Source organism: Natator depressus, chromosome 10 (assembly GCF_965152275.1).
Source record: "Natator depressus isolate rNatDep1 chromosome 10, rNatDep2.hap1, whole genome shotgun sequence".
Classification (NCBI taxonomy): Eukaryota; Metazoa; Chordata; order Testudines; family Cheloniidae; genus Natator; species Natator depressus.
The window spans coordinates 42630894-42656026 of record NC_134243.1 but is presented as its reverse complement, the minus strand read 5'-3'; the positions used below and the strand labels follow the sequence as shown (position 1 = coordinate 42656026).

General features: G+C 48.0%; 1 protein-coding gene across 10 annotated transcripts in view; it reads right to left on the bottom strand.

The window, feature by feature from the left end:
• CELF6 (CUGBP Elav-like family member 6) overlaps positions 1-25133 on the bottom strand; it is a 220748-nt gene that overhangs the window by 20888 nt on the left and 174727 nt on the right. For 7 of the 10 annotated variants that reach the window (XM_074965886.1, XM_074965887.1, XM_074965893.1 and 4 more), the window contains one exon: positions 1411-1566. The exons of the other annotated variants lie outside the window; for them this stretch is intronic. In XM_074965886.1, the coding sequence (XP_074821987.1) occupies positions 1439-1566 (128 nt within the window). In that variant the 3' untranslated portion in view covers positions 1411-1438. The remainder of the gene's footprint in view (positions 1-1410; positions 1567-25133) is intronic. 10 annotated transcript variants of the gene reach the window in all.

The window sequence follows — 25133 nt, the reverse complement described above, 5'->3', positions numbered from 1 at the left end:
TTTGTTGACTCCCTCAAAGAACTCTAATAGATTAGTAAGACATGATCTCCCTTTACAGAAACCATGTTGACTTTTGCGCAACAATTTATGCTCTTCTATGTGTCTGACAATTTTATTCTTTACTATTGTTTCAACTAATTTGCCCGGTACTGATATTAGACTTACCGGTCTGTAATTGCCAGGATCACTTCTAGAGCCCTTCTTAAATATTGGCATAACATTAGCTATCTTCCGGTCATTGGGTACAGTAGCTGATTTAAAGGACCAGTTACAAACCATAGTTAATAGTTCCACAATTTCACATTTGAGTTCTTTCAGAACTCTTGGGTGAATGCCATCTGGTCCCGGGGACTTGTTACTGTTAAGTTTCTCAATTAATTCCAAAACCCCCTCTAGTGACACTTCAATCTGTGATAATTCCTCAGATTTGTCACCTGCAAAAGACGGCTCAGGTTTGGGAATCTCCCTAACATCCTCAGCTGTGAAGACTGAAGCAAAGAATTCATTTAGTTTCTGTCTGGTGGCGGGAAGCACTGGGAGGCAGGCGGAGGAGCAGGGACACGGCGTGCTCTGGTGCGGGGAGGAGGTGAAGCGGGGCGGAGGGTGAGGGGAGCTTGGCTGCCAGTGGCTACCCACTAATTTTTCCCCAGGGGTGCTCCAGCCCCAGAGCACCCATGCAGTCGGCACTTATGTGCACTGCTGCTGGGGCAGCACTGCCTTCAGAGCTGGGTGCCTTGCCAGCAGCTGCCGCTCTCCACTCTGCCTTCAGAGTTGGGCACCCGGAATAAAAACCAAAGATTCTCTGTAAAAACGCAAATTTTGTGTTTTTCTGTGTTTTTCCGTGGCAAATGGATTTCTAGGATCCCTGCTGATCAGGGACTCTGCAATGATTTGTGGCTGCATATGATACACACAAGACACCAAGTCGGAAGGAAGCAACAATAATAACAATATCTAGCACCAAGAGATCTCAAAGCACTTTAAAAAGATGGCAAACATCATTATCACTATTTTTCAGATGGGGAAACTGAAGCCCAGATAGGGACGGTGACTTGCCCCAGGTCGCCCAGCCAGTCAGAAGCAGATCTGGGAGTGAGTCATCGTCCAGCACCCTAGCCACTGGACCACACTGATTCAAATTCAGGGCTACCAGGTCCGAAAGAATAAGGCAGAGCCAAAGGAGCAGCTCTGATAGCTAAGTCAAAGGTCCAACACTCTCCAACAAATGGCAGCGGTGCACAGATCAACAGAAGTCAGCATCATCCTGGCATGAATGAAACAACAGGAGATGCCATACTGCCCCCTGGCTTCCTGGCAGCAAGCACAGATGAGTTGGTGAAAACACCAAACTACCCCCACACTCTCCCACTTGTACCACAGTTGGGGCAGTCTGGTCTGCCAGTGCCTTACCTGTTTGCAGGGCCAGGGTGAGCAGGGGTCAGTAGGGTCTGTTGGCATCTTTTGGCCGCTTTAGTTGGACCTTTAGCCTCTTCATGCCGATCTGGAAGCCGTTCATGGCCTGAATGGCTGCCTGAGCACTAGTTGGATTGTCAAAACTGACGAAACCTGGGGGTGAGGGGAGGGGTGAGAGGGGGGACGGAGAAGGAAGGACACAATTCATCACCAAGAGCACCAGAGACCCTCTCCACTCATCACCACAAGTTCACGCCAAGCAGGGGCGGCTCTACCAATTTTGCTGCTCCAAGCAGTCGCCGTCGAATTGCCGCTGCGGGGCACGGAATGCTGCTCAACTCTGAATGCCGCCCCAGGCACCTGCTTGGAAAGCAATGGGATTACCCAGAAGACTCTGGTGCAGGGAAGGGAGAGGTGATGCTGGGAATATTGTGACCACAGCCCTCCGCATTCAATAACCAGACACCCCCCCCCCCAAATCATAAGGTTTAAACTCACGTTGGCTGGCTCCTGATTTTGGAGCTTTTAAGGGTGGAAGCTGCCTGCCCTCACATAGTGTGTGATCATGTAAGGGTCAAAATTCAATCTTAGATGTGTACACAAAAATGTGGGCCTCCTCACTGGCTTTTCAGAGAGGAGCTCCACTTTCCCTCCACTGGCCCTGGGATAGACTCACATTCTCCCTTTACACTCCCCTAGTCTCCTGTCCCTCACCTGCCCCTACATTTTTCCTTCTTTCCCCTTACAATTGCCTAATCCACACATTTTCCGTCTCTGTCCCCCATTTCCCAGCACCCCCATGATATTCCTTCTACACCTTGTCAGACTCCTTTCTGCACCTCACATTTCCCCTGCATCCCCCTCAGTCTCCCTTCTTCTTCCCATATTCTCCTGCACCACTTGAGTTTCCCTCCTAGTCCTGTCCCCTCACAGTCATTATAACCAAAGATAGCCTGGCTTCAGTCCTATTGGAAACAACGGGAAGTGCCAGCCCATCTTTGCTAGGGGCACACTTACTTCCACAAGGAAAAGTTGTAAGGAAATGGCTGCTATTTTGACTGTAGGCCTCCTGTGGCTTCAGTCCCATTTAATGTAATGGCAGACAGGAGCCTTTTGGAACAAGGGCCAATCTTGGTGAGAGTTCTGCCAGAAATCAGGAGATCTGAGAAGCTATGTCTGCCCCTTGCTCCCAAACGCAGCCCTGGACTCCTACAGTGTCCTATGTCCTGAGGCTAATTACGAAATAAGTCACTCCCCAAAGAGAACAGGCTTATAGAAGGCGTTCAAAGGAAAGCATTTTAAAGCAAAAGCCACATGCTTTCCCTTACCCTACTCCTGATTCAGAACAGAAAGATGTAGACATTAAAGAGGAAAACAATTCACTTTTAAAGCCAAGAGGTCTATGCTTCTGTCACAAAGGATGCTTGGGCTGCTTTGGATATAATATAATGAACATGCCATCACCCTGCCAAACCTTTCCGCGCAACTGCCATTGAATGGGAAACCCTGAACCTTGGAGGCATGACAACTTTTCCCCTCCACCCAATTCCTTTGAGTGCTGCCTCTGTATCTCCAGCTTTGAGAACCACCATTCTGGAGGAGATATGGCACAGGCTCTACTAAGAGCAGAAAATACAGCACAGGAAATGCACCTTCTCCCAAGACTATGAGCCCAAATTTGCAACTTCTCCAGAGGGTTGGAAAGTTTAGTGACGGTTCATCTGAACTTTTAAGGGCTTAGATGAACTGGCTGGTGCAGCACAGCAGCTGCCTGGGAGAGCACCTGGCTGTGGTGGCAGCAGCCTGCCTCCAGCCCAGGCTTGGGTTCCGGGACAGGGGCCAAGAGCAAGCCGGAGTACCTCTCCCCCCAGCATGCTTGGAGTCGGCCCCTATCCCCGGAAGCCGAGCCTGGGCAGGGAGCGGGCTGCCGCTGCCTGCCACCCCTCCCTAGCCAGCCTCTCTCCCAGGCAGCTGCTGCTGCACAGGGAGCATGCCGGAAGGGGAAGGTGGGGCTCCGGCTCACTTGGCCCGTGTCCCTGGAGCAAAGCCTGCGTGGGGGGCAGCCTGCCACCATTGCAGCCAGGTGCTCTCCCAGGCAGCTGTTGCGCTGCATTGGGCCAGGCCTAGCTTCCAGGGAGAGCAGCTGAATGTGCCTGGGGGAGGAGGACACAGTGCAGCGGGAGGACAGAGTTCCCCCTCTCCCCCGCAGGTAACGTGGGGTGGGGAGAGCACAGGGGCCACGAGCTGGGGGCAGGGCGGGAAGGAGATTAGTCTTCCCTTTTAGTTGGTGCCCCCCCCAGTATGGGGCGAAACCAATCATCTCACCCCAATTTACGGGAGGATTTGGAATTCAAATCTGTGTATGAATTTTGTAAATGCGTTCTATTTTTATAGTGGTCTCAACAAAACCCAGGAGAGGTAAATCTCTGAATTTCCTGAGAATTTGAGATCTGGGACCTGTTTCTCTGCCTTGCATCCTGCGTTGTCATTTACAGCTGCGCAAAGCGGGTGTACAGTTAGATTAGCCACTTAGATCCTGCAGCATTTTGCAACCAGTTTGCAAAGGAACAGTGACAACCCAGGGTACAAAGCAGTGAAGAATCAGGCTCCTGGAAACTAATTTTGTCCTAATCTCTGCTGTGGACTCTGTTGCAGTTTTCCCTTTGCTAACACTGCCCTTCCTGCATGTTCACTTAACCAGCTCCAATCTTTGCTGGGCTTCGCCATGCTTGACATCAACCCAAGCGTCCACATTAAAGACACCCAGCCTTTCGCCAAGAGTACAGTCTCCAAACCAACCACCAACTTCTCCAGCATTTAAAAGAGTCCCCGCAAAGCATCCTCCCAATTCCCCACTTGCTGGCAAAAGACCTCAGCTAAATCCAGGATCTCTGAGATACAGCACATGGTGCCTACAACTGCCTGAAGCGTCAACCTTACTCACAAGAGGCTGATGTGGTGGTATTGTATATTTGAAAGGCTTCTCCTGTCACCTATTGTTGTATTTTTTTCTCTTCTTGCTAACATCTGCTGCAATAAAAAAGTAACATACAATAATAAGCTGCAGTGTTCCAGTGTGCATGGCAGCTCCATTTGTCCCTGCATCTCCTGGGAACTGGCAGCCAGTCCCGGCAGGAGGGCATTTTAATTGAACGTACCATTTTCACATCCCGGAAAGGGGGCACGTTGAGGGAATGGATACTTTCCTTTCCATGGATGGCAGGTGGCAACTCTGTAATACTTTCCTCCTTTCCTTTGAGCATCAGGGAGAGGCACCGTGGAGCAGCAGCAGCCATTAATGGAGCAGGGCTGGGGGTAGGAGGAGGACAGAAGCAACAGCAGTGGTGGTAAGGTTATGAGAATTGCAGCACTTATTGGTGTCAGTAATGATCTTCCCAGCACCTTCCAGACTAGGATCTCAATGCGCTTCACAGCCACTAATGAATGAAGCCTCATCTGCATGCCAGTGTGAGTTAGTGAGTATAGGTGTCATTTGATGCACGGGTGTGTGTGGAAAGAGGGGCAGTGTCTCAGCCAAGGTCATGCAGCAAGCCACTGTCAGAGCTGGGAGTAGAACCCACATCTCCTTCCTACACTCCTTTGTTTTAACCACCAGACAGCGCTCCAGCCACAAGGTGGCATTTGTGCAGGTCCCATCAGAGCTCACACTGAATATAGTATGAATGTGCGTCCTCAGAATAAGCTTGCTGAGTTGTGTGGGGCAGTAACAATTTTGATTGTAAGGTGGCAGGACATTGTCAGTGTCCTGCATTCACTTTGGGGAAGATGCAACCTCATCACCCTACATTATTTGCCTGAACACGGCCGATGTTTGTGAGACAGCGTACTATGAAAGCAATGCTTGTGTTGTGACATGCCGACACTGGTAGGGTGGGGCAGTTCTGTTTGACCCTCTGAATGTGAGCCTTCAGCAGGAAAGAGTAGGTGTGGATTGCCAAGACAAAAAACAAACCAGGGCCGTCAAATGTACTTCCACATCTAAGGGGTGGTGCCACACACCACAACCACACCATACACCACAAGAACAGCAAGAGCAGCAGCAATCCTCTTCGGAACGAGAAGGAGGCAAGACTGCATATTATCATGCTGGTTAAGTCTAACATTGATGACCAACTTGTACCAAGAATTATTAAGTCCAAGATAGGCGCTAGAGGGATTAGGGGATAGGCTATTGGAACTGGAGCCTGTCACCTCTATGGCATTCATTCAAATGCCGCCCAAGTCAATAGCAGCTGTAAGTTGTTCTCATCTGGTGTACCATCTCCTCAGTGAACATCACAACGGGCATCAACTGGCACCTTTCATGGCAGGCTGAGCAGAGAACTGAATAGGCCTGCAGAGTGACCCAGCTTCTTACGCTCTGGGGTTGTTGTTGGAGAGACAAGGTGGGTGTACCTTTTATAAAGGTCACAGGTCAGACCTAAAGCATGCTGCCAAGGTGTAGACGAAGGGAGCCGTGTGTGTGAACCTACGCTTGCCCTGCCGCTGCCCACGTCTCCCCCCCAGCCCTTCCGTGGATTCATGGAACATACCAATGTCCAGGGCGGTTAGTCTGGTGCTTTTCACAGATAGCAGAGCCATGGAAAAGATAAACTGGCAGGAAGGAGAAACTAATGTCCCCACTTGCAAGATAAAGGATTATATGAGCATAAAGAGCTCTGGACACTGAGCAACCACATGAGAATCCAGAGGAAAACAGACCATACTACTCACACAGAGTACTGAAAACCCAGGGCAGGAAAGACTAAAGGTAGCATGTATGACAAGTAGGTGCCCCTCCAAGAATTTCACAGCCATGAACCTCGCCTGTTGGGCTAAATCACAATCAGTAACAGAGAAAAATCCAGCATTGTAACAGTGTAGCATGGAAACGGAAATGACTTACCTGAACTTCTGCTTCTCACTGCAGGGTCTCATCACCTAGTACCAGAGTGCTGTAACTCCCCAGGCTCTGAAAGGTTTTAACCCTTACGAGTGGTGGTAACAGAGCTCTTATTATCTGTCACATGCCCTCCTGCTGAGCTGAAATGCTGCCTTTGGAGGAAGTAGTCAGGGCTGATTGTGCAGGAGGCGAAGCTCCCAAAGGAATAAGCCAATCAATCACACCTCACAAGACAAAATAAAATAAAAGTGCAAAATCAACACCCCCTGCAAAGGGAGCCCCCCAGCTCTGAGGGGAGGGGAGACTTTGGTCGGAATCATGGGCGCAATGAAGCAGAATTACAGGTCTGCAATTTCTCCTTCTCAAAAGATACCAACCACCAAGAATCTCGCTCCTGGAGAAGAAACTTGAAAGATGTTCCAAGAGAAAAAACGAGAGCTTAGTCACAACAGGCAGCAACTGCCAGGCCCAAACCAACAGAGCGAACAGAGAGGGTTCTCACATAGCTCTGTCCAGTTACCTGTCTAACTGTGGTAACAATAAAATCCCTCCCAACATTATCAATTCCATGGGTAGCCTGGGAAAAAATGGTCTATTCAAATGAGAGAGATACCAAATGGAAATGAAACCTTTTGGGGTGAGAGGGTTTGGACTCCCTACCTTAGAACCCAGTTCTGGATTAGGTAGGCTCAGGCACTGAAACCGGATTCCCACCTGCAGGCTGAATCCAAGCCATGATGGTTTGTGAGCATGCGGAGGAGACCACGCAGCTGCTCAGCAGATGTCAATAATGGAAACTTCCCTGAGACAGACTGTGAGGGTCCCCTTGTCTCAGTCCGCGTGTGCCTTAACATGGCCTTCTAATTCCAGGACAGCCTGGCCACAGCAAGGTGAGGCCTGATCAGACATGCATTTACATACAGTCCTCTCAGGAAGAGCATGGCTCAGCCACTTGGTGTCAGATGAAACAGTCAGGTGAATGTTCAAAGGTTTTTAGGTCTGCTCAAGTCAATCCTTTTCACAGTGAGCTTACGGAGAAAGGCCTTTCCAGGGGGAACCTGCATGTGTGCGAACCATGTTAGCACAGCTCATTAACAGCAGATCTCCCACACCACCTTGGAAAGGAATCCTGGGTGAGTCCACAGCACCACCTGAGCTTTATGTAACCTCCCTTCCTTCCCAGGTTTCTGGGGGAGCAGGCAATGCTCACCTGGGCATCTGATGTTGTCAACTGTGAGAGAGATCCTGAGTATCCCAGTGGTGATTGTGGCTAGATGGGAATCCTCGGTTCGCCCCTCTGCTGCAGTCCTTTTACTTGTAACAAAATTAATCCTGGTTGGGGCCTGCACACAGCCACTGGGGTGCCTGGGGAGCCTCCAGGAGTAAACCTGAGCTAATCTATGCAATGGGGCTAACCCAAAAATAGGAATTATACACTCTCTGCAATCAATATCTGCTTAGACTAGAGTTAGCACCCCCTCACTGCACAATTTAGAAAAACATGCTATAACAGATTCAGAATAATTAAAATGTCACAGCCACTTTAATGTATGCAGCGTTGGTCTCAGGAGATTAGAGACACAAGGTGAGTGAAGTAATTTATTTTATTGGACCAGCTTCTGTTGGCGAGAGAGACCTTTCCCAGACCTGAAGAAGAGCCCTGTGCAGCTGGAAAGCTTGTCTTTTACCAACAGAAGTTGGTCCAGCAAAAGACATCACCTCACCCACCTTATCTCACTACCAATCACTTTAAATCACTGGGGGCGCTCCACAATAAGTCAATTATTAAATGCTATTTAGAGTAGTGAATTAAAAGGAGTGCCCCACTCTGGGGTGGGCTAACTGGTGGCAGTGTAAATGTAGTAAGTTGACCAGAGTGGGGCACTCCTCTTAGATTCATAGATATCAAGGTCAGAAGAGACCATCATGATCATCTAGTCTGACCTCCTGCACAATGCAGGCCACATAATCTCACCCACCCACTCCTGCGATAAACCTCTCACCTATGTCTGAGTTATTGAAGTCCTCAAATCATGGTTTAAAGACTTCAAGGTGCAGAGAATCCTCCAGCAAGTGACCCGTGCCCCATGCTACAGAGGAAGGCGAAAAACCCCCAGGGCCTCTTCACAGAATCATAGAATATCAGGGTTGGAAGGGACCTCAGGAGGTCATCTAGTCCAACCCCCTGCTCAAGCAGGACCAATCCCCAATTTTTGCGCCAGATCCCTAAAATGGCCCCCTCAAGGACTGAACTCACAACCCTGGGTTTAGCAGGCCAATGCTGAAACCACTGAGCTCTCCCTCCCCCCTCTTCCAATCTGCCCTGGAGGAAAATTCCTTCCCGATCCCAAATATGGCGATCAGTTGAACCCTGAGCATATGGGCAAGATTCACCAGCCAGATACCCAGGAAAGAATTCTCTGTAGTAACTCAGATCCCACACCATCTAACATCCCATCACAGGCCATTGGGCCTATTTACCATGAATATTTAAAGATCAATTAATTGCCAAAATCATGTTATCCCATCATATCATCTCCTCCAAAAACTTATTGAGTTTAATCTTGAAGCCAGATAGATCTTTTGCCCTCACTGCTTCCCTTGGAAGGCTATTTCAGAACTTCACACCTCTGATGGTTAGAAACCTTCATCTAATTTCAAGTCTAAACTTCCTGATGGCCAGTTTATATCCATTTGTTCTTGTGTCCACATTGGTACTGAGCTTAAATAATTCCTCTCCTCTCCGGTATTTATCCCTCTGATATATTTAAAGAGACAATCATGTCTCCCCATAACCTTCTTTTGGTTAGGCTAAACAAGCCAAGCTCCTTGAGTCTCCGTTCATAACACAGGTTTTCCATTCCTCCGATCATCCTAGTAGCCCTTCTCTGTACCTGTTCCAGTTTGAATTCATCCTTCTTAAACATGGGAGACCAGAACTGCACATAGTATTCCACGTGAGGTCTCACCAGTGCCTTGTATAATGGTACTAACACCTCCTTATCTCTACTGGAAATACCTCGCCTGATGCATCCCAAGACCGCATTAGCTTTTTTCACGGCCATATCACATTGGCGGCTCATAGTCATCCTGTGGTCAACCAATACTCCAAGGTCCTTCGCCTCCTCTGTTACTTCTAATTGATGTGTCCCCATCTTATAACTAAAATTCTTGTTATTAATCCCTATATGCATGACCTTACACTTCTCACTATTAAATTTCGTCCTATTACTATTACTCCAGTTTAAAAGGTCATCCAGATCCTCCTGTATGATATCCCGGTCCTTCTCTAAATTGGCAATACCTCCCAGCTTTGTATAATCCGCAAACTCTATTAGCACACTCCCACTTTTTGTGCCAAAGTTAGTAATAAAAAGATTAAATAAGATTGGTCCCAAAACCGATCCCTGAGGAACTCCACTGGTAACTTCCCTCCAGCCTGACAGTTCACCTTTCAGTATGACCCGCAGTAGTCTCCCTTTTAACCAATTCCTTATCCACCTTTCAATTTTCATATTGATCCTCATCTTTTCCAATTTAACTAATAATTCCCCATGTGGCACCGTATCAAATGCCTTACTGAAATCTAGGTAAATTAGATCCACTGCGTTTCCTTTGTCTAAAAAAGCTGTTACTTTCTGAAAGAAGGAGATCAGGTTGGCTTGGCACGATCTACCTTTTGTAAAACCATGTTGTATTTTGTCCCAATTACCATTGACCTCAATGTCCTTAACTACTTTCTCCTTCAAAATTTTTTCCAAGACCTTGCATACTACAGATGTCAGATTAACAGGCCTCTAGTTACCTGGATTACCTTTTTTCCCTTTCTTAAAAATAGGAACTATGTTAGCAATTCTCCAGTCATATGGTACAACCCCTGAGTTTACAGATTCATTAAAAATTCTTGCTAATGGGCTTGCAATTTCATGTGCGAATTCCTTTAATATTCTTGGATTAAGATTATCTGGGCCCCCCGATTTAGTCCCATTAAACAGTTCGAGTTTCGCTTCTATCTCAGATATGGTAATATATACCTCCATATCCTCATTCCCATTTGTCATGCTACCAATATCCCTAAGATCCTCATTAGCCTTATTAAAGACTGAAAGAAAAGGAGTACTAGTGGCACCTTAGAGACTAACCAATTTATTTGAGCATAAGCTTTCGTGAGCTACAGCTCACTTCATTGGATGCATTCAGTGGAAAATACAGTGAGGAGATTTATATACACACAGAACATGAAAAAATGGGTGTTATCATACACACTGTAAGGAGAGTTATCACTTAAGATGAGCTATTACCAGCAGGAGAGCTGGGGGGGAGGGGGGAGAGAAAACCTTTTGTAGCGATAATCAAGGTGGGCCATTTCCAGCAGTTAACAGGAACCTCCGAAGAGCAGTGGGGGGGTGGGGGTGGGGGGGAAGAAATAAACCTGTCATTAAAGACTGAGGCAAAGTATTTGTTTAGATATTGGGCCATGCCTAGATTATCCTTAAGCTCCACTCTATCCTCAGTGTTTAGCGGTCTCACTTCTTCTTTCTTTGTTTTCTTCTTATTTATATGGCTATAGAACCTTTTACTATTGGTTTTAATTCCCTTTGCAAGGTCCAACTCTACTTGACTTTTAGCCTTTCTCACTTTATCACTACATGTTCTGACCTCAATAAGGTAGCTTTCCTTGCAGATCCCTCCCATCTTCCACTCCTTGTAGGCTTTCTGCTTGTTCTTAAACACCTCTCTGAGATGCTTGCTCATCCAGCTTGGTCTACAACTCCTGCCTATGAATTTTTTCCCCTTTCTTGGGATGCAGGCTTCTGATAGTTTCTGCAACTTTGACTTAAAGTAATTCCAGGCCTCCTCCGCCTTTAGATCCACAAGTTCTTCAGTCCAATCCACTTCCCTAACTAATTTCCTTAATTTTTGAAAGTCAGCCCTTTTGAAATCAAAAACCCTAGTCGCAGATTTATTTTTGTTAATCCTTCCGTTCAGTTTGAACTGAATTAGCTCATGATCACTTGAACCAAGATTGTCCCCTACAACCATTTCTTCTATGAGGTCCTCCCTACTCACCAAAACCAAATCTAAAATGGCATCCCCTCTGGCCGGTTCAGCAACTACTTGATGAAGGAATCCATCAGCTATCACATCTAGGAAAATCTGAGCCCTATTATTATTACTAGCACTTGTCCTCCAGTCTATATCTGGGAAGTTAAAATCTCCCATGATCACGCATTTTCCATTAGTATTTACTTCATTAAAAACACTATAGAGGGCTCTATCCATATCCAAATTGGATCCCGGCGGTCTATAGCACACCCCAAGCACTATCCCAGGGGAGGCTCTAGTAGTTTTCTTCCCCAATGTGATTTTTGCTCTGTCTTATCCATTCCATCGCTTCTTATTTCTTTACATTCTACCTCATCATTGATATATAACGCTACTCCACCACCCTTACCGTTATTTCTGTCTTAATTTCAGAGTTCTAGATGCTTGCGTGGGTGCACTTGAAGATCTTGAAGCCGGGGACAGTAAAGCTCTGTGGTTCGAGTAGCACAGTCCAGCCAGGGGCAGAGCAAATCTAACTTGGGATCATTCCAAGCTGCACAGCCCCTAAAGATGGGAGCTGTTAGAACCAGGGGGCAGTAACCTGGATCCTGGCCAGCCAATAAGACCATTTCATCTCTTCTCACACTCAGAGCAACCCCAACCTCTTTACTGTCCCATCCCCCTGCACACTGCCCCACTGCAGTGTGCAGGGGGTGGTTCCTCCTACTGCCCTCACTGCAGGCCAGCCTCAGGCTCTCCTGACGCCTGGCTCCCCTGACGCCCAGTGATAGCCTGCCTGGCTCCCTGCTTGGTCCAAGCCCTGGAAGTTTCAAAGCATCAGCTCCCAGCTGGGGCCAGAGCTCCACAAAGCAACCTGCCATCCCTGGCTAGGGGACCAGTAACACAGCCTCAGCTCCCCACAAAGTGCATCTGCCTCTGCAACCAAAACCAAGGGTCCCCAGCCTCACCCTTGGAACCGGAAGTCTGTCTCTTCCTCTAAGCATCATGGGAGTTGTAGTCTCCAAGCCTGGATTGACGCACTCATGTTTTCCCCCTAATTAAGTTCAAAGGCCCCTCTTATATGGAGTGCCTACACTTCTCCCCCCACCAGAAAAACCCTTAATATCCCCTTTAAGGAACCAGAACAAGGAAGAAAACAACCCAAAGATAATACATACATTCTTAATCCCTGTTGCTCTCTGGGGTAACATTAAATGCTGGGCAAAGTACAGGTCCACTAGAATAGCCACAATTTAGGCACCGAACCTGAGGGGAGCATTGCCATGAAAAACACTTGTCCCCATCTTTAGAGGCTCTATCTACCTTTTTGACTCGATAGGTGTTTTAGAGCCAGGGGACACAGCCACACCATGGTGCATAGTAGGTCTGGACACCTCACTGTGCACCATGGTGTGGCTGTGTCCCCTGGCTCTAAAACACTCCAGCTGCATCATACATTAACCACAGAGGGGTGTCTGATCTCTTGCAGGGACCTCCTTAAGGGCTGCACAAGCTCTTCTTCTTCTTCAGTAGAAGGAGTCAACAACACTTTATTAGGCTCTACATTCTGCACAGGATTACAACTGGAAGAGGGGAATTATCTGTAGCAGGATCCCTGTGTACACAAGAGAGCCAAGTAGGCTACTGAGAGGGTCCGAGCCTTCCCTGGAAACATCTCTTGGAGGTAAAAACAGGTTTTTCAGCTAAACTTTCAGGTTGGTGTGGTTCAAGTGACAATACAACAGCCTCAGGAGGCACATCTGAGGGTCCAGGATACACAGATATATAGTCAGAGTAAACCTCCTTAGAATCGGTCGCCGATGGGGAACCAAACATAGCCACTGGGGTAACCATGTTACGCTCTCCTCTGGCAAGATGATCAGGGTACAGGGGTAGGCTCAGTAATCAATGGAGGATCCATTCTCACATTACTCCAGAGGAAGTAAACAGTTTCGGTGCAAGATCTTTAATGGGCCGCCATTCTTTTCAAGCTTTAATTGGTAGACAAGTAGCCCAGGCATTTGACTTTCCAAAATGGAGGGCTGCGAACCCCAACAGTATGCAAGGTTATGTTTTCCTGGGAGCCCAAGATTCCTGATAAGAACTCGATCACCCAGTTGCAGATCATAGTATTGCACCTTCTGATCATAATGGTCTTTATTACCTTGGTTTATCTTATCGGCCGTAGCCTGAGCAAGCGAATAAACAGCATGCAAGTCTCTTTTTAATGTAGCCACGTACTGAAGGTAAAACAGGTGGGAGGATCCATCTGATGAGACTCCCCCAAAAAGAGGTTCACAAGTAATCAAGCGTCTCATCTTAACATTATGAAATATGGAGAATACCCTGTGACCTCATTTTGCATACAGTTTTAAGCATGCACAATATGGCTAACGTGCTAGCTCCATCTAGATTTCTGCTAGGGATTTCAAGTTCCCAACATATTAAGCAGGGTCAGATTAAAGCATTCAGACTGGGGATCTCCCTGTGGGTGATAGGGTGTTGTCCTTGATGTTTTTACACCTAGCTTAGCCCGAAATTCCTGAAGTAGATGACTCTCAAAGTCCCGGCCTTGATCAGAGTGCATTTGCTTGGGCAGCCCATAATGCACAAAGTATTTTTGATATTTAGTGGGAAAGGTCTGTGCATACCTAGTGAAATGATCAGTTACAAATAGGGCTGTTGATTAATCACAGTTAACTTATGCGATTAACTCAAAAAAATAAATTGTGATTAAAAAAATTATTCACGATTAATCGCACTGTTAAACAATAGAATACCAATTGAAATTTAATAAATATTTGTGGATGTTTTTCTACATTTTCAAATATATTGATTTCTATTACAACACAGAATACAAAGTGTACAGTGCTCACTTTATATTATTATTTTTTATTACAAATATTTGCACTGTAAAAATGATAAAAGAAATACAGTAAAAGCTGTTTTGTCCTGCATGTTGGGGGAATGGAGAGTACTGGTTAGTGAAAAATGCCGGTTAACTAAGAGGGAGGGAGTTTGGGTGCAGGAGGGGCTTGGGGCAGCACCTTGGGGCGTGGGAGGGAATGCGGGGTGCCAGATGCGGGGGCCGTTCACCTTGAGCGGCTCCCTGCAAATGATGACTTGTCCCAGCTGCTCCTAAGTGGAGGCAGGGCAGGCAGCTCTGCACGCTGCCTAAGCCTCTGCCCACAGGTGCTGCTCCCATAGCTCCCATTGGTCGTGGTTCCAAGCCAATGGGAGCTGCGTTGCTAGTGCTCGGGGCAGGGCAGGGGCTCTGCCTCTGCCTAGGAGCAGCCAGGACAGGTTGCTGCTTGTGGGGAGCTGCCCGAGGTGACTGGACCCCAGATCCAGCAGCCCACACTCCCTCCAATGCCCCAAGCCCCCTCCCGCACCCAAACTCCCTCCCAGAGCCTGCGCTCCACACCTCCTCCTGCACCCCAACCCCCTGCTGGCCCCACACCAACTGGACTATAAACTGGAATTTCAATGAAGATCAGAAATGCCAGTTTATAGAGCTTTCCAGTTAGTGAAGTGCCAGATAAAACAGCTTTTACTGTAGTATTTTTCAATTCACCTCATACAAGTACTGTAGTGCAATCTCTTTATCGTGAAAATGTAACTTACAAATCTAGATTTTTTTGTTACATAACTGCACTCAGAAACAAAACAAAGTAAAACTTTAGAGCCTACACGTCCACTCAGTCCTACTTCTTGTTCAGCCAATCACTAAGACAAAGAAGTCTGTTTACATTTACGGGGGATACTGCTGCCTGCTTCTTATTTACAATGTCACCTGAAAGTGAGAACAGGCATTTGCATGGCACTTTTGTTGCCGGCGTTGCAAGATATTTATGTGCCAGATATGCTAAATATTCGTATGTCCCTTCATGCTTCGGCCACCATTCCAGAGGACGTGCTTCCATGCTGATGATGCTTGTTAAAAAAATAATTCATTAATTAAATTTGTGACTGAACTCCTTGGGGGAGAATGGTATGTCTCCTGTTCTGTTTTACCCACATTCTGCCATATATTCCATGTTATAGCAGTCTCGGATGAGGACCCAGCACATGTTCATTTTAAGAACACTTTCACAGCAGATTTGACAAAATGCAAAGAAGGTACCAATTTGAGATTTCTAAAATTAGCTACAGCACTCGACTCAAGGTTTAAGAATCTGAAGTGCCTTCCAAAATCTGAGAGGCGTGGAGCATACTTTCAGAAGGCTTAAAAGAGCAATACTCAGATGCGGAAACTATAGAACCTGAACCACAAAAAAAGAAGATCAGCCTTCTGCTGGTGGCATCTGACTCAGATGATGAAAATGAACATGGGTTGGTCCGCTCTGCTTTGGATTGTTATAAAGCAGAACCCGCCATTAGCATGGACACATCCCCTGGAATGGTGGATGAGGCACGAAGGGACATATGAATCTTTAGCGCATCTGGCAAGTAAACATCTTGTGATGCCGCCTACAACAGTGCCATGCGAATGCCTGGTCTCACTTTCAGGTGACACTGTAAACAAAAAGCGGGCAGCATTATCTCCTGAAAATGTAACCAAACTTGTTTGTCTGAGTGATTGCCTGAAGTAGGACTGGGTGGACCTGTAGGCTCTAAAGTTTTACATTCTTTTATTTTTGAATGCAGTTATTTTTTTGCACATAATTGTACATTTGTAAGTTCAACTTTCATGATAAAGAGATTGCACTACAGTACTTGTATTAAGTGAATTGAAATATACTATTTCTTTTGTTTTTTACCATGCAAATATTTGCAATCAAAAATATAACGTGAGCACTATACACTTTGTATCCTGTGTTGTAATTGAAATTAATATATTTGAAAATGTAGAAAACATCCAAAAATATTTAAATAAATGATATTCTATTATTGTTTAACAGTGCGATTAATTGTGCAATTAATTGTGCGATTAATCGCGATTATTTTTTTAAATTGCTTGACAGCCCTAATCCAAATACTAACACACCTTTTAACCTCGGGTTAACAAATACATAATGTAAATCAACAAGTTACAGACAAGTGAAGACAATAGCACTAAAATTGCCTTTTAATCTATACATACAAGTGAATTGGCTTGAACACCCCAGGACCTTTTAATATTTCTTTGATATTCACACATCAGTGAATTGCCTTAGGGCTCTAGTCTGAGCTGGCTGTCAACGTCATAGCTAGTATCCCAGGAACTGTAGATACTAGACACAAAGCTCAACCCCCTGGGTCAGGTACCTCTTCCCATTCATTCTCAGGTGCTAGGACATTATGAGGTTGTTTAGACAATGTGTGGACAACCGAGTTCTTACTATCCGGGCTGAAATTGCAGGTGGACAATGCTGCTTAACCACCGGTGATCAGTAGCATCCAGTTTGGCTGCTGCTAAAATGTAGATCAAAGGATTATTATCTATGTGAACCTCAAACCTCGTCCTGTACAGATAATCACACAGCTTGTCTACTATTGCCCACTTTAAAGCCAGAAATTCAAGTTTGTGCGCAGGGTAGTTTTTCTTGGTAGGCAACAAGCTTTGGCTGATGAAAGTAAATGGCGTCAATCCTTCAGGGTGTTCTTGATACAGTATTGCTCCTAAGCCATCGAGGCTGATGCCTACATTCAAAACATGAGCTTCTGAAGATCGGCAACTGCTAAGATGGGACCATTGGTGAGGCATGCCTTAATTTTCTGGAAGGCCACTTCACACTGATCATTCCAAATGGCTCAGAGGGATGGAAATAGCTTTTATCAAATTGTATAGACTTAGATTTTGATCCATTCCCACAAAGTGATGGTGCATAGCCCTGCAACAGCTCTTTCAGTGGTTACGTCACACTGTGCATACAGAAACCACAGAACCCCAAAAAAGAATGCAGGGCAGACAGGTTATGTCGTCTAAGCCAAATGGAGAGAGCCTCAGTTTTTGATGGATCTGTGGCAATACCTTGCTCGGACACTATGTGTCCCACAAAGGAGGCTGAACGATGGAAAAACTTACACTTGTCCAAGGACAGTTTCAAGACTTCCTCTCTCAAACGATCAAGGACTTTCAGCAACTGCTCTTCATATTCTTCAGGACTCTGCCCAAAAACAACTAGGTCACCTAAGTAGACAAGTAACTCCCGGAGATTCACGTCTCCAACTGTTCACTCCATTAATTTTGAAAGATAATACAAGCCCCACAAATGCCTTGGGACATTCTCTTAAGTTGGTAAATCTGGGTGGACAGATAAACACAGTTTTCTCTTTATCCACCTTGTTCATAGGTATTAGGTTATATCTGCTACGAAGATGTAATACAGTGAGCCATTTACTTCCATGTAAGCAGTTAAGGATGTCCTCAGTCCTCAGCCTTGTATATTGATTTGTTATGGTTCACCTATTTAGAGGTCTATAATCTACACACATTCTGACAAACCTATTCCTCTTCCTCACCACAACAACTGGGGAGGCATACGGACTTCCTGACTCAGAAATTACTCCAGCAGCCATCAAGTGATGTAGGTGTCTCCGAACATTTTCCACAACAGCCAGAGCTAGGCAAGGAGCTTGTTCTCGAAAAGGTCAAGAGTCAGACACACAAGTGCCAACTTTCCTTGGCGCTGGTGAGTGCTCGCACCCCCCTGCCCCTGGCCCTGCCCCAACTCCGCTCTCTCCATGTCCCTATTGGACCCCTCCCCAAATCCCCGTCCCAGCCCTGCCTCTTCCCCGAGCATGCCGCGTTGTTCCTCCTCCCCCCTCCCTCCCAGCACTTGCTGTGCGAAACAGCTGTTTCGCTGTGCAAGCACTGGGAGAGAGGGGGAGAAGCACGATGCAGCGGCGCGCTCAGGGGAGGAGGCGGAGGCGGAGGTGAGCTGGGGCAGGCCGGGGAGCTGCTGGTGGGTGCAGAACACCCACCAGTTTTTCCCCGTGGGTGCTCCAGCCCTGGAGCACCCATGGAGTCGGCACCTATGGTCAGATGGATTTCATGCTGAGTATTTTCTGCACAGCCCACATCCCACTCATGTTAGGAGAAGATATCTGCCTCTGGAAATTTCCACTACATGCATCCGGTGAAGTGGGTATTCACCCACGAAAGCTTATGCTCCAATATGTCTGTTAGTCTGTAAGGTGCCACAGGACTCTTTGCCCCTCTCCAGCAGGAGTAGGTTTTATCCTGAGAAGAAACTTAGCTACAGTACCCAGCTCCCTCACAAAGTGGCCGAGTACAACCTTCCACCAATTGTCCTAGTGCAGTTATCAGACACTCATTCGTAACAGATGCTGGTGTAACAATGGCCATCCCATCTTTCAGTAAAGCCTTCAATTTAGCTGCAAAATCAGCAGTCCCCCAACTGGTGTAGTCTCCTTTTTTGGGCACTCCCAGGCAGAAACACAGGCCAGGGGCCAATTTCACCCACAATCCCAACTTCCTGGGGTACACACAGTGGGTCCAAGTCAGCAGCTGCTCTCACCAATACAGCCACAGTCTGGGTGCTAGAGTCACCTCGGCAACAGTAAAAATCATGGTCTTCCCGAAGATTTTCACAGTTCCCAACACCTGACAGACAGTAGCACCTTACCCAGTATAAGGGCTCGACTGGGTGGCACGCCGATCTCTTTACACCAGGACTTTAGCTAAAGTCCAGAAGGGTTCAGGAAAATAGGCAGAACTACAATAGCATAAAATAGATATAAAAGGTTTCTTCCTGGAGAATTTGGGGGTGGCAGAAGGATCCCAATGGTGCCTCCAAAATGTAACCCCTCCTTTTCTCCCTGGGTTATCAGGAGCAGGCAACACCTCCCTGGGTGCCTGATGCTGTCAACAGTGAATGAGATCCTGAGTATCCCAGTGGTGGTGGTGGCTAGGTGGGAATCCTAGATCCACCCCTCTGCTGCAATCCTTTTACTTGTAAGAAAATTAATCCTGGCTGGGCCCTGCACACACCCACTGGGGTGCCTGGGGAGCCTCCAGGAATAAACCTGAGCTAATCTATGCAATGGGGCTAACCCAAAAATAGCAGGTTTCAGAGTAGCAGCCATGTTAGTCTGTATCCGCAAAAAGAAAAGGAGGACTTGTGACCTTAGAGACTAACAAATTTAGCAATTATACACTCTCTGCAAACAGTACCTGCTTACATTAGAATTAGCACCCCATCACTGCACAATTTAGAAAAACACGCTATAACAGATTGAGAATAATTAAAATGTCACAATCACTTTAAGTCAGTAGGGGGCGCTTCAATCAGTCAACTGATGGATGCTGTTAGGAATAATGAATAAAACGTAACCAACTCACTACCTTTACACTGCCACCAGTTACCCCACCCCAGAGTGGGGAACTCCTCTTAATTTCAGAGTTCTAGACGCTTGTGTGGGCGCATTTAAAGATCGTGAAGCCGGGGCCAGGAAAGCTCTGTGGATCAAGTAACGCAGTCCAGCCAAGGCAACATGGGGCAGAGTGAATTCAACCTGGGATCATTCCAAGCTGCACAGCCCCTGAGGATGGGAGCTGTTAGAACCAGGGGGCAGTAACCTGGATCCTGGCCAGCCAATAAGACCATTTAGTCTATTTTCACACTGAAGTCTCTTTGCTGTCCCGCTTCCCCTTCACACACTGCCCCAACAAACAAGGCGGTGGTTCCTTCCACTGCCGTCACTGCAGGCCAGCCTCAGGCAGCTCTGGGCACAACAGCAGTCTCTGCCCTAGCTCCACTGACACCGAGCAATCATAGGTGCTGGAATTAGGGGTGAGGGGGGTGGACTTGAAATGGTTTCCTTCATATACAGGGTTTACAGTTTGGTTCAATGGCTCACAGCACCTCCACTGCACAAATTGTTCCAGCACCCCTGCCAGCAATAGCTTGCCTGGCTCCCTCCTTGGTCCAAGCCCTGGAAGTTTCAGCAGCAGCTCCCAACTGGGCCAGAGCTCCACAAAGCAACCTGCCATCCCTGGCCAGGGGACCAGTAACACAGCCTCAGCTCCCCACAAAGCACATCTGCCTCTGCGTCCAAAACCAAGGCTCCAGGGCCTCACCCTTGGAAGCAGAAGTCTGTCTCTTCCTCTAAGCATCATGGGAATTGTAGTCTCCAAGGCTGGATTGCAGCCTGCAGGATCTTCTTGACCAGGACACCCCCAATTAAGTTCAGAGGCCTATGTAACAAGGGGTGCCTATGTTTGCAAAACATGGGGTCAGATGGATCAGTCAATAGGGCCTGAAGCACCCATGATGGGCACTGAAGCCCATTACCAGTGACACCATGACTTTCCATGTGAAACACAGAACCACACAGGAACTTGGGACTTGGGTCAGCTCTGCTGAGATCACATTAATATCTGGTGTTTCACAAGACTTTTTAACTGGGTGGAGTGAGGACTCAAAAGTGTCAAGCCCTGCATGAACCTGACACTAGGGGCTGCAGAGACCCTGGCCAACCTACCACTAATGAGTGAGCGAGTGAGATATCTGCCAGAGGCACCTGGATGCATAGGCGCCGACTCCATGGGTGCTCTGGGGCTGGAGCACCCATGGGGAAAAATTAGTGGGTGCTTTGCACCCACTGGCAGCCAAGCTTCCCTCTCCTCGCCTCCTTCTCCTTCCCCCACCTGAGCGTGCCACGTCCCCGCTCCTCCCCCTCCCTCCCAGCGCTTCCTGCCCCCTAGCTGTCTAACAGATGTTTGGTGGTTCTTAGGACTTTCCGGGAGGGAGGGGGAGGAGCGGGGACGCAGTGCACTCAGGGGAGGAGGTGGAGAAGAGGCAGGGTACGGGTGGGGATTTTGGGGAAGGGGTGGAATGGGGGAGGTGCAAGGGCGGGAACAGGCTGGGCCAGGGGCAGGGGGCGGGGGTTGAGCACCCACCAGGGAGAGGGCAAGTCGGCACCTATGCCTGGATGGGCTCCAGCTTTCAGTCAGACAGCCAGGGGAGGGAGGAAGTGAGGCTGGTGTTAGGCAGGGCAAGTAAAGGGGCTGCTGGGCCTGACTGCAGCACTCCACAGTCTCTTTCCACCCCTTCCTGCTGCCAGAGGGGATCCCAGCAGCCAGGAAGCCTAGGGCCACATTCTAAGAGACCTCCTGGCAGGGCACAGTGGCTGGCGCAGCACCCTGCTAACGCACGCTTTGCTTGGTGCCAGGAGCAGCAGCTCAGGTGCTTGTGTTGTTTTTTCGGGTGAGTGGCAAAGAACCCCATTTCCAGGGTCCCCAAAGGGAAATCCTGCAGGAAGGGGTCAGAGTGCTGAGGAGAATGGCGGGGCCCTGATGTGATACTACCTGAGACACCAATGCGGCTGCTGAGGTGGGTCGAGGGAGACACCAGGTGCTGAACCACAGGTCTCTGCACACCGAGATGGGCACCAAAGACTAGATGTATCTGGTGCCCAGGCAGATGCCACCTACCGTAACACAATGCACTGAAGCACCAAGCCAGGCCCTGGGCCGTTAACAAAGCCCAGGTGCCAGGACACTAGGTGCCAGTACTGAGGTGCTGAGGCGCCAAACCCTAGAGGTGCTGGAGCATGAGGGTGAGAGGGGGGTTCCTCAGAACACTAGAAAAACATGAGCCCAAATGATGACACGAAGGGCTGATGGAGCAAGAACCCTGGAGGACGGTATCCGGAGAAAATACATGTTTCTTTAAGAGCAGCTGTTTAAAATGTGGGACAGAGGGGTGTATCTATCACTGTCATGCCTAGGTGCCTCAGGTGTGGACCAGAAGCTGTGGAAACACCGATCATAGCTACGGTCTCTGCCCCAAAGAGCTGACAGCATTTTCAGTTATCGCAATGCAATTTCCTGCTGGGGCCTGGCTGGGAGAGAACTGTAAGGGGTGGGGCAGGTGAACCAGGGTGATGCTAAAGCTCTAGCCACAAAGAGAACAAGTGAATTCTGCAGTGGCAAGGAAGTGTGAGACTTAACCCATTGTGACAGGGCTGCAATTTGGGAGCCCAACACACCACACTCCGTAATGACTTTCTTTACCTTCTCCAGAGCGCAACTATTCTGAGCTGTTATAGTGAGTTCTTCTGGGAAGCCTAACACTGAAATGAATGCAGTGCTACATCTTAAAATACATGCTTTGCACATTTTAACCCAACAACGAAAGGATTCATTATCACTGAGACAGTTGCACAGTTCCAGATACCTGATGTGCTAGAAATGCCAGGGAAAGACAAAAAGCCATTGTTGCTACTAGTGTTCTCGCCAAAACCTGTGTGTAATGAATATATCTGGATGAGCTTTGTAGATGAGCTGTGGTGAGAAATGTGCTGGGACTCTAAACTGGAAACCCTCTGGGGGAACAATGGAATTGGAAGGCTCCCAGACTATATATTATATATATTATTATATTACATATTATCACCTTCCTTTCCCTCCAGTTTCCAGTTCAACTTTAGCCAACACAGGTGAGGCATGTATAAGTTTTCCTGAGAGTACGTGGGCAGGGGTTGGTGTGTGGATCTGCATATGGAGCATGACTGTGAATATGATGCATGAATGTGCAGGAGCGTAAGGGACTGTGGGTGCAGAGAGTAGCGTGACTGAGCTTCCAAATGCAAGCATGTGCTCTCCTGTGTATGAGTTTGCAGGCGTGTGTGTGATGTGGAGGCGTGAGTCTGTGAGTGGGGAAGGAGTGGCAGAGAGGAGAGGAACTCTTCCTTCTTAGCATGCATGGAGGATTAATACGTTTGCACAGTGCTTCCCAACTATTATTATTACACTGCTTGATATCTACCAGCCTCCCCCACCCAAAGCAGTGAGAGCCAAGAGTCCAGCATGACTCTTTGTATGAGGAAACCAACTTGGGACTGGTGACTTTTACCCCCAGAGTAACCACTAGGAGCCCTCCTGCCTCTCCAATACACTCTTCCAATGCACTGTTGATCACACTGCCCTAGAAGGATAGTGAAGGTTCCACTGCAGGGTACTAATGCCTCCCGACATTGTCTATTACCTGTGCATCACGGTCATGATTGTATGCAGTGTAGTTGCAGCCATGTTGGTCCCAGGATATTGCAGAGACAAGGTGGGGGAGATAATATTTTTTATTGGACCAACATCTGCTGGTGAGAGAGGGCATGTCTACACTGGCAGAGTTACAGCGCCGGGAGTTGCAGCGCCGCTCAGAGAGTGTTGAAGGGAAACCACTGCTGTGTGTTCACACTGTCAGCTGCCTGCGCAATAGCGTGTTCACACTTGCAGCACGTGCAGCATTATTCGGAGCAGTGCACTCTGGGCAGCTATCCCACAGAGCACCTCTTCTGCTTCTGCTTCTGCCGCTCAGAGTTGTGGGAAGGTGGAGGGGGTCGCGGGGCATCCTGGGTCCTGTCTCAATGCCCCGCGATGCATTGCTTCGCCTCCCAGCAATCCCTGTGCTTCCGTCCATATTTGGCGCCATCTTTCAATGGTTTGTGTACTGTGTGCCCTGCCTCTTGGGGCTACAGGAATGGATCCCGAATTGTTGACCAGTATACTGCTCGCGCTGACCAACACATCACTAGTGACAGTGGAGTTATTCCTTAACTACAGAGGCAAGAGGAATGTAACATTGATCTCGCCACGCGTACTAGCTACAACATGAGATTGTTTGTGGCATTCACAGAAGTGCTGACCACAGTGGAACGCTGCTTGTGGGCTTGGGAAACAAGCACAGAGTGCTCGGATCACATCATGATGCACGTTTGGGATGCGAGCAGTGGCTGCAGAACTTTCGGATGAGGAAAGCCACTTTCATAGGACTGTGTGATGAGCTCGCCCCAGCCCTGCGGCGCAAGGACATGAGAATGAGAGCTGCCCCGCCGTTGGAGAAGCATGTGGCAATTGCACTGTGGAAGCTGGCTACTCCAGACTGCTACCGATTGGTCGCAAACCAGTTCGGAGTGGGAAAGTCTACCATTGGATTCGTGTTGATGGAAGTCTGCAGGGCCATTAATTGCATCCTGCTCCGAAAGACCATAATGCCGGGCAACGTGCGTGACATTGTAGATGGCTTTGCACAAATGGGCTTCCCTAACTGCGGAGGCAGCGATAGCACACATATTCCAGTTCTGGCCCCAGACCACCTAGCCACCTAGTACATTAATCGCAAGGGTTATTTCTCAATGGTTTTCCAGGCGCTTGTGGATCACCGTGGGCGTTTCACAGACATTAATGCAGGCTGGTCCGGAAAGGTGCATGATGCACGCATCTTTCGGAACACTGGCCTGTTCAGGAAGCTACAAGCAGGGATTTCCTTTCCGGACCAGAAGATCACCGTAGGGGAAGTAGAAATGCCCACTGTGATCCTGGGAGACCCTGCCTACACCATAATGCTGTGGCTTATGAAGCCATACACTGGGCAACTTGACAGCAGCAAGGAGCGGTTCAACAACAGGTTGAGCACGTGCAGAATGACTGTTGTGTGTGCTTTTGGCCGTTTAAAGGCCTGCTGGCGCTGCCTCTGTGGGACGCTGGACCTGGCCGATGACAATATTCCTATGCTTATAGCCACGTGCTGTACGCGCCATAATATTTGTGAAGGGAAGAGTGAAAGCTTCACTCATGGCTGGACCGCAGAGGCTCAGTGCTTGGTGGCTGAGTTTGAACAGCCAGAGACCAGGGCTATTAGAGTGGCGCAGCGCGGGGCCATAAGGATCAGGGATGCCTTGAGGCAGCAATCTAAAGCTGAGAGCCACTAATATTTGTTGCTGTGCTCAGGAGTGCAGTACTTGTAATGTTAGGAGGGGATTGTGATTGGTGCAGATGCTGCAATATGAAGGTTTAAGATAACTGTCTGTTGCTTTGCAGGTC